Source organism: Balaenoptera acutorostrata, chromosome 5 (assembly GCF_949987535.1).
Source record: "Balaenoptera acutorostrata chromosome 5, mBalAcu1.1, whole genome shotgun sequence".
Classification (NCBI taxonomy): Eukaryota; Metazoa; Chordata; class Mammalia; order Artiodactyla; family Balaenopteridae; genus Balaenoptera; species Balaenoptera acutorostrata.
Window position 1 is genome coordinate 8,602,597 of NC_080068.1, and position 24,198 is coordinate 8,626,794.

The 24,198-nt window shown below is 45.1% G+C and overlaps 1 protein-coding gene across 22 annotated transcripts in view; it reads right to left on the bottom strand.

Annotated features, from left to right (window-relative positions):
- Positions 1-20,439, bottom strand: part of LOC103008269 (uncharacterized) — a 252,917-nt gene extending 232,478 nt beyond the window's left edge. For 3 of the 22 annotated variants that reach the window (XR_009008292.1, XR_009008291.1, XR_009008293.1), the window contains exons 1-2: positions 19,778-20,397; positions 3,588-3,628 (exon numbers count right to left, since the gene is read on the bottom strand). Coding sequence is in view for 10 of the 22 variants with exons in the window: in XM_057546285.1 (XP_057402268.1) it covers positions 3,588-3,609 (22 nt within the window). In the remaining 12 variants the exon portion in view is untranslated. Of the gene's footprint in view, positions 1-3,587; positions 3,629-4,884; positions 5,058-19,762 lie in introns of all 22 variants that reach the window. The other 19 variants (XR_009008290.1, XM_057546292.1, XM_057546293.1 and 16 more) reach the window with 17 other exon arrangements.
- Positions 20,440-24,198: the final 3,759 nt, after the last annotated feature.

The following is a 24,198-nucleotide window of genomic DNA, read 5'->3' on the forward strand; positions in this document are numbered from 1 at the left end:
ATAAGTAAACCAAAACAAAAATATTTCCAATTTTTCAGCATTTGGAAAAATCTCTTAATAATATTAGCTTTGAAAAATGAAAAACAGTTCTAAACTTGCAATCTGATTTTTAAAAATTGTGTTTTCTGTTAAACACTCTTTCCTGTGATAAGACTTTAGATGACTGTTATTCATATTGTAATTTTTGGTGTTCTGTTTTTAGAGTGTTTGAGCCCTCTTTCTTTTTTTTAAATTATCTAGGTTTAATTTAAAGTGCACTTGTTACTAAGGACGGGACAGAAGAAGGGAGAAAAGAAGGGGTTCTGCCTCTGCAAAGTGATTTCCCCAAAACCTTATGGGATTAAGTATCATTTTGCCAGTTTTTAGATGAGGAAACGAGAACTAAGAAAATGAGAGTAACATTAGCTACATACAGCTAGTAAATTAATCGTAGTAGTTGGAATACAAAGCCAAGCGCCTTCCAAAATGTGCTCTTAAGCACTAGGCTATAAGAAAGTTTTAAACTATTTATTAAAGCCACAAATTATACAACATGAAATTAAAATTAGTTTCCTGACCTGCAACTGAAAAATGAAGAAAAATTTCTGGTTCATGGGTTTATGCCTTTGAAATCAAGCAGGACCTGTGGGATCTCCCTGGGTACAAATCCTTTCTGTGTCCCCTGTTTCTTGTTTGTAGGAAAAAAGGCTTCAGCATCCTAGACCTTCCTTGAGTACCAAAGGGCAGATTCAAATAGGTGCTAATCAAGGAAGTGAGAGAATGCTAAAACAAAGGAGGAGCAGTCAAGAAACAGTAGTGCAGGGACTTCCCTGGTGGTACAGTGGTTAAGAATCTGCCTGACAATGCAGGGGACATAGGTTCGAGCCCTGGTCTGGGAAGATTCCACATACCGTGGAGCAACTAAGCCCGTGAGCCACAACTACTGAAGCCTGCACGCTCTAGAGCCCGTAAGCCACAACTACTGAGCCCATGAGCCACAACTACTGAAGCCCACATGCCTAGAGCCCATGCTCCACAACAAGAGAAGCCACTGCAACGAGAAGCCCGCGCACGGCAATGAAAAGTAGCCCCCGCTCGCTGCAACTAGAGAAAGCCCACACGCAGCAACGAAGACCCAACACAGCCAAAAATAAATAAATAAATAATAAATAAATTTATTAAAAAAAAAAAGAAACAAGTGCAGCCATGGGTGCACAGTCCTGGTTCCTCCTGAAGGACTATACATAACTATATCTTTCAGTTCTGTAGGAACTAAGGCCTCAACCCAAGGGGAGGATGGTAACTTCAGGCTGAGCACTAGATTCCTGGAGCACTGCTCTGTTACCTCACCACCAACCAATGTAAAGAAAGTCACACACTCTGCAGCCCTCACCCCAATAAAACTTCTCCTGGAAAACCATCAGGGAGTTTGTGTGTTTTGAGCACAAGCCACCTACTCTCCTTGCTTAGCCCAGCAATAAACCCTTCTCTGCTCCAAGCTCCACTTTGGTTTGTTTGGCCTCACTTTTTGCACTGAGGCAGATCAGTGTAATGATCACCACTTCAGCTTACTTAACCAGAGACCTGTGTATTTCTCTGTATGTACAACTCATACTTAATTCAACAAAGTTTGGCTTCATTCCCTCCCAATTTTCTTTCCTCTCCTTTCAAGGACTTTTAAAAATTATTCAGTTTACTTATCTTTTAAAGAGAAAAAATATCTGTATAAAATAAAACTCTTTTTTGTTTATTGTCATATTTAAGCAGAATATTTTAACTATTCTAAAAATAATTGTATCAAAATGAGACAGGAGGGAAGGGGGAAGGGCACAACTTTTACAAGAATGACACAGCCACTGAGCATAAAACAAAAACTGGTTAGAACCTACTGGGCCCAAGATGGCTGAAGATTCGACTTCCAGTAGACTTTGAGCCTCATTATATGCTCATTGTGATACATTAGCATATGCTAAATTGAAATAGGAGGGAATGGGATAGGGTACAACCTTTAAAAGAATGACATAGCTGCTGAGGACATGACAAAAACTCGTTAGAACCAACTAGGTCCAAGATTGATACTGAGCAGGGCCTCCATGACCTGCCTCCATGACCTTCCCTGAGTTCCAACCGGCAGATTCAAACAATTGTTAATTAGAGAAGGGAGGGGATGCCAGACCAGGGAGAAAGAGTCAAGAGAAACAGCAGTGCAGCCTTGGTGCAAGGTCCTGGTTCCCCCTCAATGGATACACACAACAATATCTTTGAGCTGTTTTGCAGAGACTGAAACCCTCTCCAGGTGGGAAAAGTTAACAATTAACGATGATATGCTGCCCACAAGCATGCAGACCCCAGACCAGTTGGAACCTGAAGGTTGATGATGCTGACTCCTACTTACCTCACCACCAACCAATCAGAGGAATGTCCACGAGCTGATCACACGCTCTTTGATCCATTACTATAAAACTTCTCACTAACCTCTCCAGGTGGGGACGCATAGTTTTTCGAGGCAGGAGTTTTTCGAGGCAGGAGCCTGCTTTGTCCCCCTTTGCCTCACAAAGTAATAAAGCTCTCCTTTTCTACTTCACCCAAAACTCTGTCTCTGAGATTGGATTCAGCACCGATATACAGAGAAGCTGAGCTTTCGGCATCAAGATGGTGAAAGATTTAACTTCCAGTGGACCTTGGGCCTCACTATATGTTCATTGTAATACATTAGCAGATGTTAAATGACACAACCACAGGTGCCAGGACAGTTCCGAGGCCGACCATAAAAGCTCAAAAAGTGGGCAGTGGTCCAATTCCTGGAAATCCCCAACCCCTTCCCCAAAATAGTTGGAATAGTCCTCACACTCGTTAGTCTATGAAATTGCCTAGCCCATAAAAACTAACCACCCCATACTTTGGGGCCTCTCACCTTCTGAGATGGCCCACACTCTGTCTGGGGAGTATGTTTCTCCTAGTGTTGTTCTTGCCTTTTGAGACAGACCACATTCTGTCTATGGAATGGGTATCACTCTAAATAAATCCACTTCTTACCTTCGCTTGGTCTCTCACTGAATTCTTTCTGCAACAAGACACCAAGAACCTAAGCTTCATTAAGTCCTGAGACCAGGTGTGTGATCTCAATTAAAAGACATGGGGTTCAAGTCCTGATCTGGGCTTTGGCTGGGTTCAAGCCCTGACCCGTGGGTCCAAGTCCCAACCTGAGTGGCATGGTTTCAAAATGACACACCCACAGGTGCCAGGACAGTTCCGAGGCCGACCATAAAAGGAAAAAAGTGGGCGGTGCCCCAATTCCTGGAAATGCCCGCTTCCCCAAAAGAGCTGGAATAATCCTCCTACTCATTAGATATGAAGTTATCCAGCCCATAAAAGCTAACCACTGTATATTATTTCCGGACTGCTCACACCATCTGAGACAGACTGCATTCTGTCTTTGAAATGTTTATCTCCCAGGGCTGTTCTTGCCTTCTGAGATGGACTGCAGTCTACCTATGAAGTGTGTATCCCTCTAAATAAACCTGCTTTCACTTAATATGGCTTGCTCTTGAATTATTTCCTGCAGGAAGCCAAGGACCCTCACTTGGCAGCCCATCCCAGGGACTCACCTGAGACCTGGGACATGACCATCCTCTCTCACGCCATTCTCCTGCAACAAAAAAAACAAAAATAACTTGGCTTCTTCTCTTTAAAAAGTTGTTTTCAAATTGCAAAGAAAGTAAATACATTTTAGTGTTGTTTTGTTTTTTTAAAAAACGGTTTACAAAACAAAATGGCATACTTAGACCTGCTCCCTCTAAATCTCACTTCTGCAGGAAACAGATATAGGCATTTTTAGATGAATTTATAGATAATGTACGTGTGCATATCTATAAATGCACATAGACATGCCTGTGTGTGCCCATACATACACACATACATACATATGTTTCACACTACATATTAAAAGTTTGTTGCGTGCCTTTGCAGGCATATGCAGGAAGGGGAAGGAGAGGAAGAGCAACTTGCTAAAACAAGTTGGAGCAACCAGAGCTCAAGACTGTAAAGTGTCTCAGAGAGCAACATAGATAAAAACTATTCCTTGGCAGAGAAACTAGACCACTGATAAATTTAGAACAGTTTCAGTTTTTACACAGGAGGTGTAAGGATAAAAGCCAGATAACTTCTGAAGTAGTCTTGTAGGGAAGACGATGGTAATTCTTAAAAGCAATGGGTCCAAAGGAAGATTCAATGCATAACAATGAACTCTTTAGGTAACTAGCATCTAGCAGGTAGGCTGGCCCCATCCTGTTGAATTACACTGTCCCTTGCAAAGCAGGGCCAGCCTTTCAGGATTCAGTATCATACTGACGGGCTCCTGTCTTAAGGACTCTTGTGTGGCATGAACTGTGATAGGGAATGAGTCACATTTTGCACCTTAGAGTAGTTAAATTGAAACCAAATTCTCACCCCGTAGTAAAAGAACAAACAAAAAGAGGGGGAGCTGATGGCAGCAGCAATCCCAAAGGTTTAGAGGAGGCCTTCAAGGTAGTGGAGGAGTAGGACACGGAGGTCACCTTCCTCCCCACAAATACATCTCCACGTGGAACAAGCCCTACGGAACACCCACTGAACGCTGGCAGAGGACCTCAGACCTCCCACAGGGCAAGAAACTCCCCACGTACCGGGGTAGGGCAAAAGAAAAAATGAAAAACAGAGACAAAAGAATAGGGATGGGACCTGCACCAGGGGGAGGGAGCCGTGAAGGAGGAAAGGTGTCCACGCACTAGGAGCCCCTTCGCGGGCGGAGACTGCGGGTGGCAGAGAGGGGAGCTTCGGAGACACGGAGGAGAGCGCGGCCACAGGGGTGCGGAGGGCAAAGCGGAGAGATTCCCGCACGGAGGATCGGCGCCGAGCAGCACGCACCAGCCCGAGAGGCTTGTCTGCTCCCCCGCCGGGGCGGGCGGGGCTGGGAGCTGAGGCTCGGGCTTCGGAGGTCAGATCCCAGGGAGAGGACTGGGGTTGGCTGCGTGAACACAGTCTGAAGGAGGCAAGTGCACCACAGATCGTGGGGAGGGAGTCCGGGAAAAGGTCTGGACCTGCCAAAGAGGAAAGAGACCATTGTTTCGGGGTGCACAAGGAGAGGGGATTCAGAGCACCACCTAAATGAGCTCCAGAGACGGGCGTCAGCCGCGGCGATCAGCGCGGACCCCCGAGACGGGCATGAGACGCTAAGGCTGCTGCTGCCGCCACCAAGAAGCCTGTGTGCAAGCACAGGTCACTCTCCACACCTCCCCTCCTGGGGGCCTGTGCAGCCCACCACTGCCAGGGTCCCGTGATCCAGGGACAACTTCCCCGGGAGAACACACGGCGCGCCTCAGGCTGGTTCAACGTCACATGGCCTCTGCCGCTGCAGGCTCGCCCTGAATTCCGAACCCCTTCCTCCCCCGGCCTGAGTGAGCCAGAGCCCCCGAATCAGCTGCTCCTTTAACCCCCTCCTGTCTGAATGAAGGACAGATGCCCTCAGGCGACCAACATGCAGAGGCAGAGCCAAAATTAAAACTGAACCCCAGGAGCTGTGCAAACAAAGAAGAGAAAGGGAAATCTCTCCCAGCAGCCTCAGGAGCAGTGGATTGAATCTCCACAGTCAACTGGATGTACCCTGCATCTGTGGAATACCAGAATAGACAACAAATAAGCCCAAAATTGAGGCGGTGGACTTTGGGAATAACTGTAGACTTGGGGTTTGCTTTCTGCATCTAATATTTTTCTTGTTTTATGTTTATCTTAGCTTAGTATTCAGAGTTTATTATCATTGGTAGATTTGTTTATTGATTTTAGTTGCTCTCTTCCTTTTTTTTAAAATATATATATATTTTTTCCTTTTTCTCTTTTTGTGAGTGTGCATGTGTATGCTTCTTTGTGTGATTTGGTCTGTATAACTTTGTTTTTACCATTTGTCCTAGGTTTCTGTCTGTCTTTTTTTTTTTTTTGTATAGATTTTAGTGCTTGTTATCATTGGTGGATTTGTTTTTTGGTTTGGTTGCTCTCTTCTTTCCTTCTTTTTTTTTCTTTTTTAAATTACTTTTTAATTATTTTATTTTTAATAACTTTTTTATTTTTTATTTTAATAATTTTATTTTATTTTTTTCTTTGTTTCTTTGTTTGGTTCTTTCTTTCTTTTATTCTCCCTTTTCTTCTGAGCCTTGTGGCTGACAGGGTCTTGGTGCTCTGGCTGGGTGTTAGGCCTGTGCCTCTGAGGTGGGAGAGCTGAGTTCAGGGCATTGGTCCACCAGAGACCTCCCAGCTCCATGTAATATCAAATGGTGAAAGCTCTTCAAGAGATCTCCATCTCAATGCTAAGACCCAGCTCGACTCAACAACCAGCAAGCTACAGTGCTGGACACGCTGTGCAAAACAACTGGCAAGACAGGAACACAACCCCACCCATTAGCAGAGAGGGTGCCTAAAATCATAATAAAGTTACAGGCACCCCAAAACATACCACCAGATGTGGTCCTACCCACCAGAAAGACAAGATCAAGCCTCATCTACCAGAACACAGGCACCAGTCCCCTCCACCAGGAAGCCTACACAATCCACTGAACCAACCTTAGCCACTGGGGGGCAGACACCAAAAACAATGGGAACTATGAACCTGCAGCCTGCGAAAAGGAGATCCCAAACACAGTAAGTTAAGCAAGATGAGAAGACAGAGAAGCACACAGCAGATGAACGAGCAAGGTAAAATCCCACCAGACCAAACAAATGAAGAGGAAATAGGCAGTCTACCTGAAAAAGAATTCAGAATAATGATAGTAAAGATAATCCAAAATTGTGGAAACAGAATGGAGAAAATACAAGAAATGTTTAACAAGGACCTAGAAGAACTAAAGAGCAAACAAACAATGATGAACAATACAATAAATGAAATTAAAAATTCTCTAGAAGGAATCAATAGCAGAATAACTGAGGCAGAAGAACGGATAAGTGACCTAGAAGATAAAATAGTGGAAATAACTACCGCAGACTAGAACAAAGAAAAAAGAATGAAAAGAATTGAGGACAGTCTCAGAGACCTCCGGAACAACATTAATCGCGCCAACATTCGAATTATAGGGGTCCAAGAAGAAGAAGAGAAAAAAGAAAGGGACTGAGAAAATATTTGAAGATATTATAGTTGAAAACTTCCCTAATATGGGAAAGGAAACAGTCAATCAAGTCCAGGAAGCACAGAAAGTCCCATACAGGATAAATCCAAGGAGAAAGATGCCAAGACACATATTAATCAAACTATCAAAAAGTAAACACAAAGAAAAAATATTAAAAGCAGCAAGAGAAAAACAACAAATAATATACAAGGGAATCCCCATAAGGTTAACAGCTGATCTTTCAGCAGAAACTCTGCAAGCCAGAAGGGAGTGGCAGGACATATTTAAAGTGATGAAGGGGAAAAACCTACAACCAAGATTACTCTACCCAGCAAGGATCTCATTCAGATTCGACAGAGAAATTAAAACCTCTACAGACAAGCACAAGCTACGAGAATTCAGCACCACCAAACCAGCTTTACAACAAATGCTAAAGGAACTTCTCTAGGCAGGAAACACAAGAGAAGGAAAAGACCTACAATAACAAACCCAAAACAATTAAGAAAATGGTAATAAGAACATACATATGGATATCTATCTTAAATGTAAATGGATTAAATGCTCCAACCAAAAGACATAGATTTGTTGAATGAACACAAATACAAGACCCATATACATGCTGTCTACAAGAGACCCACTTCAGACCTAGGGACACATACAGACTGAAAGTGAGGGGATGGAAAAAGAGATTCCATGCAAATGGAAATCAAAAGAAAGCTGGAGTAGCAATTCTCATATTGGACAAAATAGACTTTAAAACAAAGACTATTACAAGAGACAAAGAAGGACACTACATAATGATCAAGGGATCAGTCCAAGAAGAAGATATAACAATTGTAAATATTTATGCACCCAACACAGGAGCACCTCAATACATAAGGCAAATACTAACAGCCATAAAAGGGGAAATCGACAGCAACACAATCATAGTAGGGGACTTTAACACTGCACTTTCACCAATGGACAGATCATCCAAAATGAAAATAAATAAGGAAACACAAGCTTTAAATGACACGTTAAACAAGATGTACTTAATAGATATTTATATCACATTCTATCCAAAAACAACAGAATACACTTTCTTCTCAAGTGCTCATGGAACATTCTCCGGGATAGATAATATCTTGGGTCACAAATCAAGCCTTGGTAAATTTAAGAAAATTGAAATCGTATCAAATATCTTTTCCGACCACAGCACTATGAGACTAGATATCAATTACAGGAAAAAATCTGGAGAAAACACAAACACATGGAGGTTAAAAAATACACTAATAAATAACCAAGAGATCACTGAAGAAATCAAAGAGGAAATCAAATATACCTAGAAATAAATGACAATGAAAACACGACGACCCAAAACCTATGGGATGCAGCAAAAGCAGTTCTAAGAGGGAAGTTTATAGCAACACAATCCTACCTCAAGAAACAAAAAATATCTCAAATGAACAACCTAACCTTACACCTAAAGCAATTAGAGAAAGAAGAACAAAAAAACCCCGAAGTTAGCAGAAGGAAAGAAATCATAAAGATCAGATCAGAAATAAATGAATAAGAAATGAAGAAAACAGTAGCAAATATCAATAAAACTAAAAGCTGGTTCTTTGAGAACATAAACAAAATTGATAAACCATTAGCCAGACTCATTAAGAAAAAAGGGAAGAAGACTCAAATCAATAGAATTAGAAATAAAAAAGGAGAAGTAGCAACGGACACTGTAGAAATACAAAGGATCATGAGAGATTACTACAAGCCATTATATGCCAATAAAATTGACATCTGGAAGAAATGGACAAATTCTTAGAAAAGCACAACTTTCCGAGTCTGAAGCAGGAAGAAATAGAAAATATAAACAGACCAATCACAAGCACTGAAATTGAGAATGTGATTAAAAATCTTCCAACAAACAAAAGCCTAGGACCAGATGGCTTCAGAGGTGAATTCTATCAAACATTTAGAGACGATCTAACACCTATCCTTCTCAAACTCCTCCAAAATATAGCAGAGGGAGGAGCACTCCCAAACTCATTCGACAAGACCACCATCACCCTGACACCAAAACCAGATGAAGATGTCGCAAAGAAAGAAAACTACAGGCCAGTATCACTGATGAATATAGATGCAAAAATCCTCAACAAAATACTAGCAAACAGAATCCAACAGCACATTAAAATGATCATACACCATGATCAAGTGGGGTTTATCCCAGGAATGCAAGGATTCTTCAATATATGCAAATCAATCAATGTGATACACCACATTAACAAATTGAAGGAGAAAAACCATATGATCATCTCAATAGATGCAGAAAAAGCTTTCAACAAAATTCAATACCCATTTATGATAAAAACCCTCCAGAAAGTAGGCATAGAGGGAACTTTACTCAACATAGTAAAGGCCATATATGACAAGCCCACAGCCACCATCGTCCTCAATGGTGAAAAACTGAAACCATTTCCACTAAGATCAGGAACAAGACAAGGTTGCCCACTCTCACCACTATTATTCAACATAGTTTGAGAAGTTTTAGCCACAGCAGAGAAGAAACAGAAATAAAAGGAATCCAAATCGGAAAAGAAGAAGCAAAGCTGTCACTGTTTGCAGATTACATGATACTATACATAGAGAATCCTAAAGATGCTACCAGAAAACTACTAGAGCTAATCAATGAATTTGGTAAAGTAGCAGGATACAAAATTGATGCACCGAAATCTCTTGCATTCCTATACACTAATAATGAAAAATCTGAAAGAGAAATTAAGGAAACACTCCCATTTACCACTGCAACAAAAAGAAAAAAATACCTAGGAATAAACCTACCTAAGGAGACAAAAGACCTGTATGCAGAAAACTGTAAGACACTGATGAAAGAAATTAAAGATAATACAGACAGATGGAGAGATATACCATGTTCTTGGATTGGAAGAATCAACATTGTGAAAATGACTATACCACCCAAAGCAATCTACAGATTCATTGCAATCCCTATCAAACTACCAACAGCATTTTTCACAGAAGTAGAACAAAAAATTCCACAATTTGTATGGAAACACAAAAGAACCCGAATATCCAAAGCAATCTTGAGAAAGAAAACCAGAGCTGGAGGAATCAGGCTCCCTGACTTCAGACTATACTACAAAGGTACAGTAATCAAGACAATATGATACTGGCACAAAAACAGAAATATAGATCAATGGAACAGGATAGAAAGCCTAGAGATAAACCCAGGCACCTGGGTTTATCTCTAGATGGTCACCTCATTTTTGATAAAGGAGGCAAGAATATACAATGGAGAAAATACAGCCTCTTCAATAAGTGGTGCTGGGAAAATTGGACAGCTACATGTAAAAGAATGAAATTAGAACACTCCCTAACACCATACACAAAAGTAAACTCAAAATGGATTAAAGACCTAAATGTAAGGCTAGACACTTTAAAGCTCTTAGAGGAAAACATAGGCAGAACACTCTATGACATAAATCACAGCAAGATCCTTTTTGACCCACCTCCTAGAGGAATGGAAATAAAAACCAAAATAAACAAATGGGACCTAATGAGACTTAAAAGCTTTTGCACAGCAAAGGAAAACATAAACAAGATGAAAAGACAATCCTCAGAATACGACAAAATATCTGCAAATGAAGCAACTGACAAAGGATTAATCTCCAAAATTTACAAGCAGCTCATGCAGCTCAATATCAAAAAAACAAACAACCCAATCCAAACATGGGCAGAAGACCTAAACAGACATTTCTCCAAAGAAGATATACAGATTGCCAACAAACACATGAAAGGATGCTCAACATCACTAAGCATTAGAGAAATGCAAATCAAAACTACAATGAGGTATCACCTCACCCCAGTCAGAATGGCCATCATCAAAAAATCTACAAACAATAAATGCTGGAGAGGGTGTGGAGAAAAGGGAACCCTCTTGCACTGTTTGTGGGAATGTAAATTGATACAGCCACTATGGAGAACAGTATGGAGGTTCCTTAAAAAACTAAAAATAGAACTACCATATGACCCAGCAATCCCACTACTGGGTATATACCCTGAGAAAACCATAATTCAGAATGAGTCATGTACCACAATGTTCATTGCAGCTCTATTTACAATAGCCAGGACATGGAAGCAGCCTAAGTGTCCATCGACAGATGAATGGATAAAGAAGATGTGTCACATATATACAATGGAATATTACTCAGCCATAAAAGGAAACAAAACTGACTTATTTGTAGTGAGGTGGATGGACCTAGAGTCTGTCATACAGGTTGAAGTAAGTCAGAAAGAGAAAAATAAATACCGTATGCTAACACATATATATGGAATCTAAAAAAAAAAAATTGGTTCTGAAGAACCTAGGGGCAGGACAGGAATAAAGACGCAGACGTGGGCTTCCCTGGTGGCACAGTGGTTGGGAATCTGCCTGCCAATGCAGGGGACACGGGTTCGAGCCCTGGTCTGGGAGGATCCCACATGCCGCGGAGCAGCTGGGCCCGTGAGCCACAATTGCTGAGCCTGCGCGTCTGGAGCCTGTGCTCTGCAACAAGAGAGGCCGCGATAGTGAAAGGCCCGCGCACCGCGATGAAGAGTGGCCCCCGCTTGCCACAACTAGAGAAAGCCCTCGCACAGAAACGAAGACCCAACACAGCCATAAATAAATAAATAAATAAAAAATTTTTAAAAAAGAGTAATAAGATATCTTTGTAAAGATCTTACACTAAAAAAAACAAAAAGACACAGACTTAGAGCATGGACTTGAGGACACGCGGAGGGGGAAGGGTAAGCTGGGACGAAGTGAGAGAGTGGCATGGACATATATACACTACCAAATGTAAAATAGATAGTGGGAAGCAGCTGCATAGCACAGGGAGATCAGCTCAGTGCTTTGTGACCACCTAGAGGGGTGGGATAGGGAAGTTGGGAGTGAGACGCAAGAGGCAGGAGATATGGGGATATATGTAAATGTATAGCTGATTCATTTTGTTGTATAGCTGATTCATTTTGTTGTACAGCAGAAACTAATACACCATTGCAAAGCAATCATACTCCAATTAAGATGTTAAAAAACCAAAAAAAAAGGTTTAGAAACCACAACTTTAACAAAATCTGTTGAGGATTCTCTAACACGCACCTGTATTTAACTGCTCACCATGCACGACTTCTTGGCTCCCTTAAAGACATCAAAAGACCTGTTTCCTGAATTGTCAGCCTTTCAAAATTCAAATATTATTATATCATGTCATAATGCTTCACAGGATTTCCTTTGCACTTGATAAAGACCGAGATCCTCATTTTGTGACTTAAAGGGAGTACAGCAGCGTTTCTTGCCCACCATCTGTGACTCATGAAGGCCGTTTTTCACCTTGTCTACTTCCTGCCCCTCCCTGCTGCCCCCAGGGGCCAGCTGTCAACTACAAGTTGGCATTTTCCATTGGCACTTGCCATCTCCTTCTACAAGGATTAAATCTTGTGCTGCTGCAGCTGCTGACTTTCAACACCTCCTGAAAGGAGTTCAGGTGGAGAGCTAAAATAAAGCATTCTGTGCTCTGGAAAAAACTGGCAGAACAGGGCTTCAGCGTCCCTCTTTTTTTAAAAGAAAAAAATTTTTTTTTTTTTAGTCATTTTATTTTTATTTATTTATTTATGGCTGTGTTGGGTTTTCATTTCTGTGTGAGGGCTTTCTCTAGTTGCGGCAAGTGGGGGCCACTCTTCATCGCGGTGCGCGGGCCTCTCACTATCGCGGCCTCTCTTGTTGTGGAGCACAGGCTCCAGACGCACAGGCTCAGTAATTGTGGCTCACGGGCCTAGTTGCTCCGCGGCATGTGGGATCCTCCCAGACCAGGGCTCGAACCCGTGTCCCCTGCATTGGCAGGCAGATTCTCAACCACTGCGCCACCAGGGAAGCCCTCCCTCTTGCTTTCTGTTGACTAGTCTCTCTAGGGGGAAGCCAGTCACCATGTTAGGAGTCAGGAAGTTGGGAGTGGCTTGGCTAGTTGTTTCTGGCTCTGGGTCTCTCCTGAGGTTTCAGTGCAGATGTTGGCTGGGGCTGCCGTCCCCTGAAGGCTGCCTGGGACTGAAGGATTCACTTCCGAAGGGGTTCACTCACATGCATGGCAAGTTGACGCCACTTATGGCCGAGAGGCCTCAGGTCCTCCACGCCTGGGACCCCCCCACAGGCTGCCTTCTTCCTTCTTTTCTTCTTTCTTTCTTCTTTTCTTTCAAGGATATAGTAGCCTGCCTGCAAGGTGGCTCCCAATGATCCCAGCCACATTGCAAACTAGTGGTGTCGTGTCACTAGAACGAGCCAGTAAAATGAGTGTAGACGTGATGTGTGTTGTTTCCTGCCTGGCACGTAAGAGCCGCGGACCATCACGGTGTCGCTCTTTCATATAGTATTTAAATAACTTTGTTGTTTTATCATAGTTTTAGATTTACAGCAAAGTTGCATGCATACTAGAGAGAGCTCTCATATATACAGACATTCCTTGGTATCTGCAGGGAGACTGGCTCCAACACCCTCGAGGATACAAAATCCACAGATCTCAAGTCCTTTATATAATATGGCATACTATAACCTATGCACATCCTCCTGTATACTTTAAATCACCCCTAGATTACTTACAGTACTTCATACAATGTAAATGCTATGTAAATCGTTACTGGGTATGGCAAATTCAAGCTTTGCTTTTTGGAACTATCTGGAATTTTTAAAAAATATTTTTGATCCACAGTTGGTTGAATCTGTGGATGCAAATCCCATAGATACAAAGGGCTGAGTCCTCCATACCCAGTTTCCCCACATTACTGTAGTACATTTTTCACAACCATTGATACATTAGTAACTGAACTCCGTATTTCATTCAGATTTCATTTGTTTTTCCTTAATGTCCTTTTTTTGTTGTTCCAGGATCCCATCTATGATATCACATTTCATTTGGGCGTCATATAACCTTGGGCTCCTCTGGTCTGTGACAGGTCCTCAGATGTCCCCTGACAGTGTAGAGGAATACTGGTCAGGTTTTTGTAGAATGTCCCTCAATTTCAGTTTGTTCTATGTTCTTATGGTAAGATTAGGGCTATGAATTTTGAGAAGAAGACCACAGAGATGAAGTGCTGTTTTTATCACATACCAAGGGTACCTGCTATCAACATGATGTATTCCTGATGGTCTCCTGACTAAGGTAGTATTTGCATGCTTCTCCACTGTGCAGTTACTTTCCATGCTGGAATACTGGGAGCAAGTCACTGTATGCTCTGGAAACCAGACCTGCTACTCTCCTGAGTTCTGCTGCAACAGCTCTGTGATGGTGGTGTCACGAGATCAGAGAATATGGATCTCAGACTCACTCAGTGCAGTCACAGCTCCAGTACTGGATATCAAAAGAGCAAAACATAAATTTTGTGGGCCAAGCCATTGAGATGTCAGTGTTCACTTGTTACAGCATCAGAGCCTAGTCAAATTTAACCAATAACATCTTTACTCTGTGCTTGCTTCCTATTTTGTTCTTCTTTTTCAACACTGTTTTGGCTGTTAGGCATCTCTTGTAATAGCTTATAAATTCTAAGATCAGCTTTTCCACTTCTGGAAAAAAAAAAAAGACCACTGGGGTTTTGATAAGGATTGCATTGAATCTGTATATTGCTTTGGGTAGCATTACTACCTTCATATGAAGGCTTCCAATCCATGAACATGAGATATCTTTCCATTAATTCAGGTCTTCTATAATTTCATTCAGCAATGGTTTATAGTTTTCAATGTATAAATCTTAAAACCACCATGGCTAAATTTATTCCTAAGTACTTTTTTCTTTTTAAGGCTACTATAACTGGAATTATCGTAATTACTTTTTAGGGTTGTTGATTGCCAGAATATAGAAATACAACTGATTTTTGAGTATATGTGTTGTATCCTGCACCTTCAGCTCAGACTGCACTTTCTCAGTCTGTTTAACAGGTTACCTTTCCCTCTCAGCCCTCTCAGATGTATGTGATTCCCAGGTTTCTTTCCTGGCTCTCTTCTCAGATGACATCTTTGGATCTTCACCCCACGTTTCCCAGGATGAAGAGGGCCCACCAGACAGTTACATCCTCCATCACACTGCATGCCATTCAAGGGGGCAGCATGGGGCTGGGAGCAGATCCAGGTTTCCCTACGTGCTCAACAGCAGAACCTCTCAGTTGAGATAGACTGAGAACTCTGATATGTTCTACCATGGCTCCTGGTAACTTCATTCACACTGAGGCTGATGATTCACCAATCCCAGCAAGACATCTCATTTAATTATTCATCCAGCAGCCCTTACACAAAATCTCACTCTGATATGAGGCACTGAGCTAGAAGCCTGGATGCTCAGATCCCACGTAGTCTCAGCCAGCAGACTGACAGTCCACAGAACAGAGATACTATATGGTTTGAGGACTTCCTCCGTGGGGATGGCCGTCCATTCAAGGAATAAGATAAAGGTCTTTCTTTAAGCAGGCAAAACTAAAACCTGGATTCTAGCAATTTTCCAGTGAACATCAGATTTATTTGTTGTGAATTTTTGAAGGGAAAAATATAGATAAATGTAGCAAAAATTCACGTGGAAGTAGGGTACACCAAAAAGCAAACTGTTCTCTCACCTCAGACACCCAGGCCTCCTAGCACCTTCCCAGCATTACCATTATTAAGTTTCTTCTGTTTTTTTTCAGAAACATCCTATTCATGTACACATATGCAAGAATAGAAATTCTTTGTTTCTTTATTTTTATAGCATGAGCATGCTATGTGTAGCGTTCTGTACATGGCTTTTTATACTTAAATATATCTAGAGATTCTTTTTCATATTCACCTACATAGATTACATTATCTATATTTTTTAAGTATTAACTGCTTCTTCAACATAAAGCCAAATGTGACAGATTACATTTGTGACATATTTTGAAGAACCAGTAATGTATTCTTTTGTTTCTTACAAAGAGTTTTATCTAAAATTGCACAAGATTTCTAATAAATACCCACATCTTTCCCACGAGAAATGGGGAATGAGAAAATGTCATAGGTTGCTAGGGACAGAATTATGTCACTCCACCCCAAATTCATATACTGAGGCCCTAAACCTCAGTATTACTGTATTTGGAGATAGAGCCTTCAGGAGGTAACTAAGGTTAAAGGTAATATTAAAAATGTGCCCTAAACTGATAGGATTAGTGTCCTCAGAAGAGACACCAGGTAGCTCTGTCTTCCTCTCTACCATGTGAGGACATAGTGAGAAGACAGGCAGCCGCCTACAAGCCAGGAAGAGAGCTATCTCCAAAAACTGACACTGTTGGACCTCGATCTGGGATCTTTTAGCTTCCAGAACTATGATAAACTAAAGCTTTATTGTTTCAGCCCCCCAGTTTATGATATTCTGTTATGGCAGACCAAGCAGACTAATACATAGGTGATTATATAAAAAGAGAGAGAAAAAAACTATCTTGTGATAGTTGAAAAACATAAACAAATACATGATGCACTTATATGTACCTCCTTTGCACCATGGCATCTGGCAAGAGACTGAGAACAGTGAAGACCACCCCTCCCCCAGGGGCAATATGCCAGAGGGCTCAAGTTTGGCTCCATCTGGTAGTAATGAGGTCTAGGTAGCTGTGGTGACCTGGTGGGGTTCTCGGCCCATAATTCAAGGCATTGTGGGGAGCTGGGTAGGGAGGGTTACAGTCTTTGCCACTGTGAGAGTGTCTATGTCCAATAAATTCCAGCATGTGACTGGCAATGGCAATGACACAAATCTAAGCAGGTCAGCACAGGAGCCCAGGGGAAACCTATGGTGGTCATGGTGGTCCAGAGTCTCCAGGAAGCAGGAGGAAATTGCTAAAGCCCCTACAGTGAAGATACTTCTGGGGGCACTAATAGAAGTACCCAAAGAATTCCAACTTAGTTTCTAGACAGCTTCGTTGGAAGGGGCATCATTAAAGGTGGGCTGATTTGCAAGTAACAGAAAAAAATGGCCTTAAGTGAAATTTAAGGAATATGTTGCTTCCAGAATCCCAAAAGGCCTAGAAGATGTTGGGTTTGTTTTCATGTTGTGGGTTTTGAGAGGATCAATAGCTACTTCTTGACAGTGTTAGGGATAGAGGTGCTCTCAGTATGCCAAGTAACTATCAGGAAATCAACCAAGGTTGAGTGTTCAAATGAATCTCTGAAGAAGGATGTCATCAATGTAAATCATAATAGTTCTCCTAGAATAAGTTGGATGAAGTAAAAATCTTGCCTTCACACACTGCCTGCCAGGGCAAGGCTGTTGATGTACTTGGGATTGCCTGGTTTCCCTCTGGAGGTGAAGGAAAATTATAGCTGGGAAGCTGTTGAAATAAGCTCTGAACAGAACATACTGGCCAAATCTGTAATGGCCAGATATTTACCAGTCGCTGCTTGGATAGATCAGTAATTAGACAACACTGGATGAGAACACAGCATTTGGGTTGTAGTAACTCACTGTGAGATGCAATCCATTCTTTTCAAGTTAAAGAAGAGGTGAAATTTAAGTAAAACAGAGAAGCAGTGGGAATAATTAATCTTTCCACTAAACAGATCATGCATAATGGATTTCAAATCTTGAATGCCTTGTTTTAATTAACATTTAGTCTTATTATCTATTGTTAACTGGAGGTGGAGACACCTATAACATCCTATTTCAGGAACCCAATGTGTAAGTGCCAATGGCTTGATTTGATTTCAATTTATTTCTCAGTGGGTCAGATTATCCATGCCTTCTCTTGGACATTTATGACAACATGTGCTATGACCATGGGGAATTTAGGCAAAACCACAGTTCCAGTGGTTAAGATGAGACATACCTCTTTGATGTCCATTTTAAATTCAGTAACAGACTAACATTACCGGAGGTACCATGTTTACATTTAGTGGGATCCTACCAAATCAGCATCTAGCTTAGGGAGGCACAAAAGAGAATCTCCCCCTTTTAACGTTTTTGTTCTATCGATTCTTTTAGTAAATTGTGGATTTCCAATTAGGTCAAATTGTGGATCTCTGTTCTAGTTTTGTAACCTCCCCAGGTTTCTTTCTTTTCTCTGTCTCACTTTTTTTTTTTAAGGACCCCCCTTAAGGGTGAGCTGATTCGCAAGTAAAAGTATAAACGCTCAAAGCGCACGCTTGTTTGGGGCATCAGAGCCAGTCAGAAGCCAAAAACAAACAAACAAACAACAGAGGAGAAGCACCCTGAAAATGGATGGTGGTGAGCATCACCAAAAGCCTGCTCGGAAAGCCAAATGTTAGGACCATGTTGCACTGCCACGGGGGATCCCCACTCAGAATTTGGTTCAGTGTCAGGCACCCAACGATGCCACACGTAGCAGAGGAATATGAAGATGTTTACTACTCATACAATAAGGTTTATGCGGAGAGAACGGTGCTTACCCGAGTAGACCCCGGGCAACTTGAGAGAGAAAGGAGACTAGCTTGGGTTTTTGTTTGTTTGTTTGTTTGTTTTGGTGGTTACGGTGTGGGGCTGGTGTCAGGTTTCTGGCACTACGGGGGTCTCGCTTGTTTTTTTTTTGTTTTTTTTTTTTTTTTTTATAACAGGAAATTTTTTTTTTTTTTTTAATAGCTACTTTATCTATTTATTTATTTATTTTTGGCTGTGTTGGGTCTTCGGTTCGCGCGAGGGCTTTCTCTGGTTACGGCAAGCGGGGGCCACTCTTCATCGCGGTGCGGGGACCGCTCTTCATCGCGGTGCGCGGGCCTTTCTCTATCGCGGCCCCTCCCGTCGCGGGGCACAGGCTCCAGACGCGCAGGCTCAGCAATTGTGGCTCACGGGCCCAGCTGCTCCGCGGCATGTGGGATCTTCCCAGACCAGGGCTCGAACCCGTGTCCCCTGCATTAGCAGGCAGATTCTCAACCACTGCGCCACCAGGGAAGCCCTCGCTTGTTTTGACATCGCCCCCTGCACCAAAGGAGGCGCTCTCAGGCTTTCCCATCATCTTTCCCAGGTGTGCGGAAAAGGAAGAGAGAAAGGCGAGTCCTGAAGTCTGGATGGAGACACCACCTCTATCTTTTCAAGGCTGTTTCCCATAATAAAAACATCCTGGGAAACAGTCTGGATCAGGCAGTTTTTCGACCCCAAGCAAGAGGCCCTCTCAGAATTGTCTCCGCACAGCTGTGTCTTCTCTCCCAACCTGGAACGTGTAATGTGTTTATGAACAGGCAAATGTGTGGTTATAGGAAATATGCAAATGTTCACACATGTACTGAAGCTGTGAAATTATAGTTTTACAGGCTCCAACGTTAGAACTCCAGAAACACTTTACAGTTAATCTCCGCGTCCCTGTTAGTTCCGACAACATCTCTACTGCTATGGAAACGACGACACCACCACCACCAAAACGGAAAAACAAAATGAGAAAGTTTCTTCACGGCTTTAAGTAAAATAAGCATTAAAAAATAATGTCTCGGTGCCAGGTGTACGGACAGGTATAAATATTTTACCTACTGTCCATAAATTTCAGGAAGAGAAGGAAGCAAAATCACTGATTATCCTTCGCACCCGATACAGAAAGAGGGCTTTAGGACCTCAGAAAATTTATCGGTTAAAGAGTGGATGTGCGGGACCCGTCCTTCCAACTGCAGAAGGAAACCGCGCCCAACTCACAGTCCAGATACACACCGCTCCCGGCAGCCTCCTCCTTCAGCTCCAGCGGAACGGCGCTCCCCGGCCCGCGGGCCTCACATTCCCCTCAGCGCAGCCCCGCAGTCCGGAAGCGGCTGTATCTCTCCGGGGGCCCCGCGCCGGTCCTGGGGTCGGAGTCTGCGCAGGCGCCCACGGCCCACGCTCCTGGGAGCGGAGTCTGCGCCGACGCCCACGGCCCACGCTCCTGAGAGCGGAGTCTGCGCCGACGCCCACGGCCCACGCTCCTGGGAGCGGAGTCTGCGCCGACGCCCACGGCCCACGCTCCTGGGGGGCGGAGTCTGCGCAGGCGCCCACGGCCCACGCTCCTGAGAGCGGAGTCTGCGCCGACGCCCACGGCCCACGCTCCTGAGAGCGGAGTCTGTGCAGACGCCCACGGCCCACGCTCCTGGGAGCGGAGTCTGCGCCGACGACCACGGCCCACGCTCCTGGAGGCGGAGTCTGAGCGGACGCCCACGGCCCACGCTCCTGGGGGCGGAGTCTGCGCGGACGCCCACGGCCCACGCTCCTGGAGGCGGAGTCTGAGCGGACGCCCACGGCCCACGCTCCTGGGGTCGGAGTCTGCGCGGACGCCCACGGCCCACGCTCCTGGGGTCGGAGTCTGCGCGGACGCCCACGGCCCACGCTCCTGGGGGCGGAGTCTGCGCGGACGCCCACGGCCCACGCGGCCCCGCCCACCCGCCCCTCCCAGTACTGCTTGCAGCTGCGAAGCCCCGCGAGCTCCGCGCCGCAGGCTCCGGGCAGAATCTCTGCGCGCTTGGCGGGGAAGAGCTGCCTGCTCTTCGCAAATGTCACCGACTTTCTGTCCTCGGACACGAGCAAGTTGGGATGCGCCGTCTCGGGGTCCAGGGTGTCACGTCCTCCCGGAACGTCTGAATGATTTTCTGCAGAGCCGAGTGCGGCGAGGCGAGGCTGCAGCCTTCCCGCCTCAGCTGCAAGGAGCAGACTTTGGGGCACCTCAGACGCTCGCCCCTGCCCAGGACGCCCCCGATGCCGCTCAGCAGCCTGGCTCCAGGCAGCACGCCTCTCTCCGTCACCTCGTGCGGGAGGCCCCGCAGCTCGCAGATGTGGTCTGAGAAGGCGGTGACGTTGGCGCCCAGCTGCTCCTGGATGTCCTGCTCCTCCTGGAGCAGCCTCGCCAGGACGGCCTCCTGCTCGCCTTCCACAGCCCGGCTCAGCTGCCGGAACTCCGAGGCCAGCTCCAGCCGCTGGCGCTGCACCAGCTCCCGCAGCTGCAGCAGCGTTTTGTCCTGCGCGGCCACCAGGCTGTGGACACCTGCCACCCGCCTCTCCAAAGGCTCCACGTGAGCGCCGAGCCTCTGCCGGTGGCCAGCCGCGGCCTCGCCCACCGGCCTCACCAAGTGGCCCCGATGCTCAGGGGTCCGTGCGCACAGGGCACAGACGCAGCACCTCCGCGTGTTCCTCGCCGCAGAGGCTCAGGAGCTGGCGGTGCAGCTCGCACAGGCGCGGCTCCTCGCTCCTCCTCCGGGTGCTCTGGCTGCTCTGCAGCAGCCTGGCCGCCTGGATCATCCTGCCCAGCTGGGCGTTGCTCCTCGCCTGCCGCTCCTGGCACGGGTGGCGGCTCACGGGGCAGGGCAACGTGTCCTCCAGGTGAGCGCGGGACCGCTGGATGCAGGAGCGGCAGGAGTTGCGCCCACACTCAGCGGTGACGGGGTCTCTCAGGCCCTCCAGACAGACCGGGCATCTGGCTTCCGCCCGGACTCCATCCAGGGCCGCGGCCACAGCCATCGGGGCGGCACTGGGGTGGGTATCTCGGGAGGCCGGGCTGCAGGGTCTCTGCGCTGAATAGCAGGCGCGCGCTCGGGTTTCCCTGCTTGCCGTCCTTGACGCTGACGTCTTACAGGCCCTGCAGGGCTTGGTGTGCAGCCAGGCGCCCAGAGGGCCTTCCTTCACTCCTGCAGCCGATCACAGAGCCTCTGGGCGACTTGCTGCCCTCCGCAGCTGGAAGGTTGTGAAGCCAGGCTCAGCAACTCTCGGGGTCAGAAAGCAGACACAACTCCAAAGTTCCTTTTCCTTCCTGGGGTTAAGAAAATAATCCTTCCTGTGAAAAGAGAGTGCCCTGTGTCTTGAGGGGCTCTCACTGCTACCGTGAGGCATCTTCTGGTCCTCCCCTCCACCACGACCCACCTACACCCACACGGACCACAGGTTGATGGGACCAGGTCCTGGGACTGTGGAAAGTGTGTAGACTTGGGGACAAGAGCCAGGCCCTGGGTGAGAGTCCCCACTCAGTCACCTGCTATCTGGGGACCCGGGGAGCGTTGCATAACATCCCAATTCTAAGAGAATCTGGTTAAAGGATAAAAATTCCAGCTTCAATCACTTCAATCTTCTAAAAAATCTCATAAAAGAATGGTATTTCTTGGCTTAAACCACAGATATTCCTGACAGCACTGAACTCATAATACATCAAAATTTACTTTTCGCTTAAGCTTCTCAATTACAGGATGTATCAAATGGCGTGCGTAAGTGGATGGGATTTGGGCTAGATGAAATTTGCTCTGGGCCCCCTCCCAAAACTGACTTTTCACATCAAGCGCAGAATGAGATTGAGATCAGTATTTCAATTTGAGTTGAAGCTGAGAAACACAGGCACATACAAACGTACTCCCTGTCCACAGTGGCGAGCTACCAACTAGTGAGGATTTGTGAGGTCAAGATCCTGAGAAGAAGGTGTGGTGCTTCCCCTTAGGAGCAGCTGCTGATTCTCAAGGAGGCTGAGAGGCCGGCTCTCAGGGATGAGAACTTGGAGTTCAGGGCACCCACAGAGGACGTGTCCTGGTAGACGCTCCAAACTTTCCACTGGGATCAGCGAAGTGATCCCAAAACCGGAAGTGAGCATTCATGGGCGGAGGGGGGAGGGGTGTCTATTGATTTGATCGTCTCCAGCCCTGATAGGTTTAAGACAATCTCTGAGTCCAGAGACCCCAGAATGAATTTCCAAGTGTTAAGATACAGCGTCTTGGAGATATGTGGTGTCACTGGATCATTCCTACACAGCTGGTGAGAGGTAAGTGGGCATAACGAGTTTTGAAAACTATTTTGCATTATTAACTATCTTAGAACATACACTCAGTTATGTCACTCAGGCTGTGTAATCATCCAGAGTATAAACTAGAAGGGCTACAAACTGTGTGCATAACACTACATTTACAAAGGATCAATACAACGCTTTCCACAAGTCCAAACTGGAAATAACCCCAAAGTGCCACAACATTAGAATGCGTAAATGAATTACCATCTATTCATACAATGGGACATTAATCAGCATTGGGTGGGCACTAAGTACTCTTCACCCCAAACCTGAAATGAATCTCAAAGATGTAACATGGTGTGACAAAAAGCCAGGCACAAAAGAATACACACCGTGTGTGCGGGAAAAATGACTTCATGGTGCTAGACCTCAGCATTAGTGCTCATGTTGGGGGAGGAGGGATGGGCTAGTGATTGGGAGGAAGGTGAAAAGGGCTCTAGGGGTGCTGGTAGCAATCTATTTCTTCATCTGGGTGTAGGGTTACAGGCTTATGCAGTTTTCTATGTGCATGTCTAATAAAAGCAAAAGTGACCATAAAACCACAGACTATAGAAATAAATTTTAGAGAAACATGTTCAATCTGTTTGGCCGAGGAGGCAAATTTTTGAAAATCAGAAAACTACACGATTGCTTCAGGCATTTAATTAGCTTATATCAAGCAATTCAAGCAAACATAATGAACAATCAGGATACAAAAATGGGTAAAGAAGATTAACAGATGGCCAATTATGAAGTCAAAGCAGATCATTTTTAATAATTCAGAGACATCAGTGTGAAAAACAAGAGAGATTGTTCTTTGTGCCTTGTCTGATTGGCCAAGATTTGTAAAAGACCACAGACAGGGTAGTGGAGCCAGAAGGAGAGGAAGCCTGGTGGGGTGGAGCGAGCAGAGATTCTGAGCCGGGCTGCCTGGGCTGCAATCCTGGCTCTTCCATGTGTGGCCTTGTGACCTCTGACAGGTCAGAAAGGGTTTACAGAGGAGGGGAAAATGTGCCTCGCAGCAGGCCTGGCACATGTCGGTGCTCATGGTGCTCAGCTAACAAAACCCCCGACTTTCCATGCTCAGGATGCTGTGGTCAAAGAACACACCTTCTGTTGTCCCCACTGACAACCTGGCCCAAGCCCCTACATGTTCCCCTGGGTGCCTGCACCAGCCTCTGACCACCCAGCCCACCACCACCCGCTGGGCCCCTCCAGTCTCCTCCCACCCACACCAGGATCTAATCACACCCTCTCCTGCGGGACTGCCGTTCCCCGCGCAGGAACTGCGTCCTTCCCTCAGCTCCAGCTTCTCCCGGCACCAAGCCCTCTGCAGCGCTCAACCTCCTGCCCTCTTCCTGCAGGT